The sequence below is a fragment of the Saccostrea cucullata genome, unplaced genomic scaffold (assembly GCF_032062105.1).
Source record: "Saccostrea cucullata isolate Sc308-1 unplaced genomic scaffold, CSIRO_AGI_Scuc_v1 ctg187, whole genome shotgun sequence".
NCBI lineage: Eukaryota > Metazoa > Mollusca > Bivalvia > Ostreida > Ostreidae > Saccostrea > Saccostrea cuccullata.
In genome coordinates, this window is record NW_026926399.1 from 45,293 (window position 1) to 55,000 (window position 9,708).

At 33.6% G+C, this 9,708-nt stretch overlaps 1 protein-coding gene across 1 annotated transcript in view; it reads right to left on the reverse strand.

The window, feature by feature from the left end:
• Nucleotides 1–241: 241 nt before the first annotated feature.
• Nucleotides 242–9,708, reverse strand: part of LOC134271577 (uncharacterized) — a 49,715-nt gene continuing 40,248 nt past the window's right edge. The window contains exons 5-7 of the mRNA XM_062753783.1: nucleotides 1,439–2,190; nucleotides 1,087–1,251; nucleotides 242–931 (exon numbers count right to left, since the gene is read on the reverse strand). Of these exons, the coding sequence (XP_062609767.1) occupies nucleotides 811–931; nucleotides 1,087–1,251; nucleotides 1,439–2,190 (1,038 nt within the window). The 3' untranslated portion in view covers nucleotides 242–810. The remainder of the gene's footprint in view (nucleotides 932–1,086; nucleotides 1,252–1,438; nucleotides 2,191–9,708) is intronic.

Below are 9,708 nucleotides of genomic sequence, written 5' to 3' on the forward strand. Positions count from 1 at the left end.
TACAATGACTCACTATGGCCTTGCCTGTCCTTCTTTAATGTGATAAATTCTGTCATTGAGGAAATTTTGTAATTTGTCTTGCTTTGGCATCGTCTTGTAGCCTGTATTAAAGTACTCTCCAAATCAAAATTAGTGCTGGTTTTAAAATCAACACATTTTTTTGAGTCCTTGATTTAATGATATCACAATTTCAATTGTTATGAATATTACATCTATAAAGGGGCCAAATTTAGCCAAAGCCGTACCATGTCCTTTTACACTTTTACATTGACATATTTTGACATTAGAGCAAGAGACCTAGGTTACAGAATTCATTTTAAAGGTATTTTGCTTTGTCTGTATCTCTGTGAAAATATATATCCTTGAAACTTCTTGTGATGATAATTCAGTTTATAATGCATTTATCTCCCAAATTTTGCACTGAAGAGAAAGGCTGTTATAAGTTATGAGCTGTATCACTTTTTCTGATGCTTGAATGTGTACCTTCTATGTCCTTAAACTGCCCTTAGCAGAGCCCTCTCATACTTGATCAGTTTTTAAGTTACTAATATGTAAAACAAAATGAAAACATTCTTCATGAACAATAAAATATTTATACAAAACATATATAACAACAGTAATACGGGTGCCACATGTAGAAAACTTGTAAAATCACATCTGAGTATATGAACATACATCTTGGACTAGTAAACAAAGCAAAAGCAATTCATTCCGAAAAAAAAATCAACTGCAGTTATACTATTCTAAATAAAAAAAACAATGCTGTATTAGAGACTAGAAGACATTTTACAGGAAGACATTTTTTTAAATCTATTCACTTTCTGATGAGGATTCCGAGTCTGCAGATTGAGGATAAATCCGACAACTACGATGATGCTCCTCTATTTCTGCAGCAGTCACATGATTTTCACCCAGGACAAAGTTGCTAAATCTAGGAATAAAAACTTTACAGTAAAATTTTTCATAATATATAGATTTTGGTTAGATATACACTGCACCAAATGTCTGATGTTAGAAAATTTGGCACAAAAGATAATTTTAAAGTAATTAATACCCAGAAGACACTGTGAGAGAGTTTCACCCTACCTCTGAACATTGGTGAGTGCATTAGCCATTCTCCAGGCATTGACCTTCATCTCCAGGCAGTCGTGACGAAGCTGATTTAGTTGGGCAAGTGTGTAGAAACGCCCCTCCATCACATACTCCGCCTTAGATAATAACTGTCGGTTTTGTACTGTTCCATGATTCGACCTGTGAAAATTTATCAGTATGGTTTTTACTTGAAATAAAAATTAAATTTTAATGATATTGTGTTGCTTACATGCATTTCAAGTAAAATAGGTGTGTGTAATAATAGGTGTTTCTTTACAGAACTACATTTTACATGAAAAATAATTTTTGGTCATCAAAAGCCATGTTACAGACTGGAAAGCCCCACCTGCACAGCTGAAAGATTTTGGTTTTTAAGTATGGGAGTTCTGTTGACAAAATAAACAGAGTCCATGTCTTTAGTCTGTGACAGATGTACTTCCCACAAAAACTGGCAAGGTGAGGAAGACGACGGAAAGTCTGAACACATTTCATCTTCATTTCTGTAGTGGTCTGAACACATTTAGTCCACATTAGATGACAGACGTGATTACACTTGGACCATATTTCTTGAAGGACCTGAACACATAGCACCCACATTGTTGAGTTCACCGGAATGCAGCCTAACTTTCTGATAATAACTCGAATAAATTTTTTTAATGGGTTTAAAATGAATGCTGATTTCCTCTCTAAAAATCCTCTGCTAAATGTGCACAAGTCATGAAGTGTTGATCTGATATAAAGCCATACATATGTGGAAAAAAGGTAAGAAATTAGAATTATCATCAGATGGTATACTAATAATCCATCTAAATCTTCTTCATTTGGCAAGTTCTCTGACAAAAAATTAAATGCCAATGCCTGTTGTAAAAAATACAGGGTATATTGGACGTAATGATTTTGGTGTAGCTGGTATTTTAGGAAGATGTGGCTGGTGACAAGGATTGATGCTGTGATGTAGATGATCAACAAGTTGGAGAAGTGGGAGAGGTAATTTACTGTCTGGAAACTGAGGCCAAGCTCAAATAGCTGATTGTCATACTGGCCCAGTGTACTGAGATATATAATCCACATCAGAATAAGGTATGGCAAATACTTCTTCTGAAATAAGAAAAGAAAAATATAAACTTAGGCTTATGATTCGGTAACAAGTAATGGAACACTTATGGTTTCAAACCTTTGAACAGGGAAAATATTGCATCCAAATGACATTAATATATTTGTACCTGTTATCTTATATGCCTTAGGAATGAATGTTTCAATATGATTGTAATGTCCGACACCTAGCCAAGTTAAGTATATGAAAATTCAAGTGATTGAATAGTTGAATCCACACTTTTCAAAAGTTATGTCCCTTGGCCAGCATCTTTAGGGAAAAAGCCATTAAATCCAAACAGTAGCCTTATAGTTTTCTGGTTTGTAAATTTGTTATCTGATTGTAAAAATTATGTGCATCTATCTTGTATAATGATGATCAAGATGGAGCTACCCATATATTGAAAGAAAAAATATAAACATAGTGAATTTATCAGAGCACTCCCAAATGTTTAATAGCATAAAGAGGAGAAATGTCATTTCTTTCCCTTTTGACCTTTTGGTTGACCCAGCAAAGGGACATAACTATTGCAAAGTGTGGATTGGACTATTCTTTCAAAAGTTTTTCTTATGGTACAAAACTCTGCCTTCACACTGCCCTCTTAAATCCAGGCATTAAAAGTTAACTCTTTACATGCACATAGCATAAGGTAATTATGTTCCCCAAACGAAGTTGGGGAACATATTGTTTTTACTCTGTTTCTTATTATGTTCCCCAAACGAAGTTGGGGAACATATTGTTTTTACTCTGTTTTTATTATTATTCTTATTTTTCTTCCTGGGAAAATTTTGTCCGCGAGTGATCTTGTAAACTACACATCAGACTAAGGTGAAATGTTTTTAGGGTCAGTAGACATGTAATGTAGATTTGCGGAACGAAGGTCATTTTGCGCGCACGTGCTTGCAAGAGCGCGCACGTGCAACATGATAAATGACCGATTACATTGATATAGATGTAACTTTTTAAATTTTTGATGAAATGCTTTAGAACTCATAATATAAGGATACATTAGAAGTATAGACAATATGACATGGTCAAAATAGCAAGATCTCACGCGCATGCACGTGCGCTGCACTCTAATTGGCTAAAACAAAAATCTCAATATCTTTTTTGTCTTTTGACGAAATGCTTTGAAATTTTGATTATAGCCATGCATTAGGATATCCTACAATATGATATATAGCAATTATCATGAAAACACGTGCATGCACGTGCGCTGCAATCTGATTGGCTGAAACTTTAAATAGCTATAACTCATTTGGATTTCAACCAAAGTGGATGGGATTTGAAACATAGATAGATATTATGAACTACTACAAGAAGGTATGGTCGCCATGCACATGGATACACGTGCATGTACGTGCGCTGCAATCTGATTGGCTGAAACTTTAAACAGCTATAACTCCCTTGGTTTCCAACCAAACAGGATGGGATTTAGAACATAGATAGATATAATGGACTACTACAAGAAAGGTATGGTCACCATGCACATGCGCACGTGCGTGTACGTGCGCTGCAATCTAATTGGCTGAGACTTTTAACAGGTATAACGCCCTTGGTTTTCAACCATATGGGGTGGGATTTAGAACATAGATAGATGTAATGATCTTCTACAAGAAGGTATGGTCATCGTGCTCATGTATGCACGTGCGTGCACGTGAAATGAACAAAATCAAAATACACTTGAATGAGCGTATTTTTATTACTTTTGGATTAAATACTTTAATTTTTAGTTTATTAAAATATATGGATTGTGTAGACAAAATGATATGATCATTACGCACAGGCATTCGCATGCGCACGCATGCAATGCTAAAATTTGAATGAACTTCGTACACTTCCAGGTAAATGTTAAAGTCTCAAAAACATACAGTTTGTCTTATTTAGTGAAGCTTACAGGTAATATGGCACAAAAAGAGAGTTGGGGAGCGTTTGGGGAACATCTGTAACGGTCCCCGTTACAATTAGCACTAGTTATGTTCCCCAAACGAAGTTGGGGAACATATTGTTTTTACTCTGTTTCTTATTATTAAGGTCTTCCGTCTTCACGGAAGACCTTATAGTGATTCTATTGTTTCTTATTATTATTAAGGTCTTCCGTCTTCACGGAAGACCTTATAGTTATTCTACTGTTTCTTATTATTATTATTATTATTATTATTTTTCTGACACGATTTCTCGACAACTACTGGATAGAATTGCATGAAATTTTCAGAAAAGATGTGTTGTAAGATAGTCTTTAAAGTTCCAAGAAATTTTTTGGAAACTCCTTTCTGGTGCCAAGTTTCGGACCATTTTCCTGATTTTCAAACGACATTTTGTCCATGGATAATCTCAAGAATGGTTAAAGATATCAATGTGAAACTTTCAGAGATTATAGATGGTGATCAATACTATCCAGGAAGCGACCTTTCATTCGTCGTCAATACTTCCGGTCGCTACCGGAAGCCAATTTAAAAAGTCAAATTTTTCAACTTTTTTTGTTTTTCAATATTTTTTTTTATATTGATTTGGTTATTAGAGACTCTTTCAAAGAATACTTAATATGTAATTTGTTCTTGAATCGATATAGCCAGTCTAGAGATATTTGCATTTAAAAGTTTGAAGCGGCGGTTCCCAATGCCGTAATGGTTAGCGCGTTGGATTTTTACGCGGGCGACCCGGGTTCGATCCCACGTGTGTCCGATTTTTTTATCACTCTTTTTGCTGGATTTTTCGTTTTTTATTTCAGAATCGGAAAAGAAACCTTTCTCGTTATGTTTACTATGTTTTTGTTTGAATATTGATAAATCCAAATTTAAGATATCAATATTTGAAAATCTGAACCGGGTCCGAAATGGCGTCTGTCTCCGTCGACTCCGCCATTTCACAAGTCGGGATCTATGGAGACAACCGAGCGTTTGCTTGAACGAAACTAACATTTGGATAAATGAAATGTAAAGGAATACTTGGATTGTCACGTCGTAGTTACGCTGCAATTATGTATCAAATTATAAAGTGTAAAGGGATTAAATTTCGAACGAAAGGCAAGTTTCTTCTGTCACACTGCATCTGAAAATGGTAAAATTACGTAGGCCTAATTTTGAAGCCATTTTAAACAACAACAAAATTAATTTGAAAAAGATTCCATCATTCAATATTTTAAAATTGACGTTGAAATGCAAGGTCTTCATTTTATTGATTATTTGTAAAATATCGATTGGTGAAGCTGAGCTCAATATTGCACAGGGCATAGTTTAAACAAGTCAAGAGTATGAGAAAAACGTGTCATGCTTCATACCTTGAGTACGGGAGAAATCATCTTTAACGTAACACATTTGCGAAATAAATCATACCTACAAAAGATTTCCGTCTATAACCATGTAAAAATATTTTTGTGTTCCCTAATTCACAAAATACCCCCACAATGATAATGACCCGTTTCAAACTGTGTTATAATACTGACTTTTTTTACTGTGTATAATCTTACTGTACAAAGAGATCAAATACGACGTCAACGATTCGTTGGACGCTTATAGTGGAGGGAAACAGAAGAGTGGATCGTTTATCCTATTCCGTAATTTAATAATAATCCCAAGAAAGTTTAAATATTTTTTAATTAATAAAATACAAGATGGTGAACTCAAACAACCTGTGTTCAAAATATACATTTACTGTGGTTTCAATCAGGTTCCGAACATAATTATATTATCTGAGACTACAATATTGCGTAATAAAACTGAGTCGTGTGACCATGTTTCCTTCATCTCCTTGAAATGGCATTTTGTCCACGATAATCTTAAGAACGGTAAAAGATATCAATGAAAACCTTTCAGGGATTATAGATGGTAATTAACACTATCCAGGATATGACTGTAGTATTTCCGATCGAAACCATATGCGAATCCAAAAATTAAGATTTTTTTTAATTTCTGTTTTTCAATATTTTATTTGATAGTAGGGTAAATAGAGACCCTTCTGAAATTGCTTAATACTTCATTTCTTTTAAAATTAATTTATCCAAGCTGTAGATATTCGCATTTCTAAAGTTGAAGCAATGGTCCATATGGTGACTGTCTCCATTAACTCTGAAGAGCATTATTGGAGTTTACGGGGTTAGCCGAGCGTTTGTATGAACAATTAAAAGTACATACCAACGTGACAGATGCATGAAGGGCTAATTGTGTCATATATATACATATACAACTACGAGGGTTGTCCTAAAATTCAGTACTTAAAACGTGTAAAATGTCCGAATGCCAAAACTCTATTTCGTAAATGAGTGCGAAAGGGGGGGGGGGGTACAGCAGACAGGAGGAATTTATTTATTTCCTAAAAAGCTGTGGATAAATTATTGATTTTCATCATTTCAATTTTTTTCATAATCTGACAGCACTCCTCACCTCAATGAAATGGTAGTGCTCTTATCTTGCTTCTTGGACGTGTTTTGGGAAACTTAAGGAAGCTCTAAACACTAACAGAAACTGTTTTTTGGACTAAGAGAAAAATATATCATATAAAGGGGTGCATATTGAGTCTTTTTCATTCATTTATATTTACATCCACTGAATATTTTCTCCTTCATTTCTTAAGAAACCCCATTGCGTTCATCACTGCATAAACTACAGTAGGCATGTCGCCTGTACAGATTTCTTAATCAGTGGCTGTTCCATCAATGAAACGTATAAAGACGTTTGCATCATTAATTCAATAATTAATCTTTTTAATCATACTTTAATTGATTATTTAAACAGATATAAATATAAACAATAAAATGTCGCAGCTATTGCAGAAAAAAATTTACATGTATTTGTACATGGTCCATATGTAAAATGTATTTTTTCTGCAACAGCTGCTTCCGTTCATTCCAGTAATAACAAGCAAAGAAAGCATTTTATTGTTTAAATAACATAGGGTAGGGTGCCTTAATTCCGCAGGAAAAATGTTCAAAGACAATGGACTATTTGTGAGCAGAAATTAATGCTGTTTACTTACATTGGGAAAATTAATGAAAATAGTGATTTCAATTAGGACCTTTCAATTACTTATTCATAGTCTTATATAATGCTAAACATATGCTTTAATCTTTAACAAAATGTGATATTATTTGTAATAACAATTTTGATAAACTTACTTCTAATGGCAGATCACTCTAAGTGCATAAGACTATCCTATAAGTGTGACTCTAAATAGTGTGCATTGTATAGAGCTTCCTTAACCTGATCTCATCAGGGTTATATAACGCTTAATTGATCCGATAGTAGCAATGAAAACATTGAAAGAAAAGAAATCAAATGAATTAATTTTATTTTTTATTTGAATGAAAATATGATACAATGTCATCTTGTGCTTACAGTACTGAAAAAATGAAGATATCTCTGAAAAATTTAAATGAATAAAAAGTTGTACATGAGAATGTATTATATGACAGGCTTTTATGCTTGCATTTAGTTCGAGCTCGGAATTCAAAAATGATTACATTGGAACGGCGCCGAAATGCATGTGGTACTGTTTTATAAAATGTATATAGTAAGTTACCTGTAAATATTTTATGCTCCTTCATAGCCGGTGCATAAAGTGTTTGTCAGGTCCATCTTCCGTCCTTCCGTATGTCTTTCCGTGACGCGTTCACTGAATTGAGAAATTTTAGAGAAATTAATTTTTCAATATTTTGACCTAACCCGATCAAAACTAAACTGATCCCGATCAAAATTAACACAAAATGAATAAAATACTAATTTATTGCCCTTTTCATATATTTACTATGTAGAAAATCAATTTGATTGTCAATTAAGTTCAGTGATCTTTAACACTTATGGCCTTATTACACATCAGACTAGTGTTCTGGGGGGAAATGTTTTTTATTTCCAATAATTATTGAAATTATGGTTGGGATCAGTTTCATTTTGATCGGGATTAGATAGAACGTTCTATCGTTAAAATGATATTGTACTACGGACCCGGTTAACGATAGAATTCGTTCTGTGTATTCGTAATGTAGCAAAAGAAACATGGGCGATAACTCGTACCCACTATAACTCACTGCATTTACTACGAACAATCTAGAGAGTTCCGAATGTAAACATGGCAGGTAAATTTGAAGTGAGAGAAAAACATTGAGAAAATTAATTGGGTTTTCATTTTTGGAGTGATTATTTTCTGGGATAAAAGGCATAAGCAATCTCAAAAAGGTTTGTTTTGATTAATTTGGTAGTTATTTCCAGTGCAAATCCTTTTATTTTCTTCAAAATCGTTTCGGAGTGGATCCGCTCTGATTTGCTACATTGCAAGTATATGGGACATATTCTAACTGTGGTGAGGGCTTGTACCGAGACACAGTTAGATCATTCTAACTAGATAGGGATTAGCCAAAATTAAAAAAAAAAGTAATTTCTTTAAAATTTATAGTTATTTCGTTTCAATTTCTTTTAAAAATATGATTTATGAACATGTTCTCCCCAGTTGTGACTGGTTTAAAGAAGATTTTAACCATAACTTTAAGATTATTTAAAAATAATATTAATATTTAGAAATATTAATATTTAAAAAAAAGTATATAGTTTTTGTCAAGTCGTCCATCTGTCTGTCTAGCTGTCTGTTTGTCCACAAAAACTTTCACATTGCCGCTAACTTTTGATTAAGTGGAGCCATGACTTTCATAATTACACATGTGTATTCCTTGTGACTAGACCGTTCTTTGGGTACCACCAAATTTGACCTTGACCTTTGAGTTGAACCACTTTTACATGAAAAATATTAAACTTTTACTTTGGCCATATCATTTGAACAGTAGATACCAGGAGATTTTACTTCACATATATATGTGTTGTTTGTTGAAAGATCTTTCATTGAATAGCAACAAACTTGACCCTTTGACCTTGACATTGTAGATTTCCGTACTTGTGAAAAAACTTTAACCTTGGCCATAACTTTTGAATGATGAGGGATAGGGCTTTCTTACTTTAAACTCAGTATATGTAATCCTTGTGTGAAGACCCTTCATTGGATACCAAGAACTTTGACCCTTTGACCTTGAACTTTGACGTACTTCTATAAGCAAACCTTTGCCATAACTTTTAAAGGGTTAGGGCTAGTGCTTTCATGCTTTACACATTTAATCCTTGTGACAAGAACAAAAACTTTGACGTTGACCTTGGAAGTTTGACCTACTTTTAAACATTTTTAACCTTGGCCATAACTTCTGAATTGTTAGGACTAGGGCTTCCATACTCTGCATAAGTATTTTATGTGGCAAGACCTTTCATTGGATACCAGTTACCTTGACCTTTTGACCTTGGAGATTTTTGTAGTCATTGAAAAAAACTTTAACATTGGCTTACTTTCATATTTTACAATTGTTTTTCCAATGAGAATACCGTACTTTTGGTATTAATTAATTAAAGGATGTATTCACTTCAACAAAAGAATGGACCTACAGGAGAGAACAGTTTCCCTGAAAAAGCGACATTTAAAATTCAATCTTTATTTGTTGTTTTCTACCGTATATATGTCTAAATTTTTCAAATTTGTATTTTATACCTAAA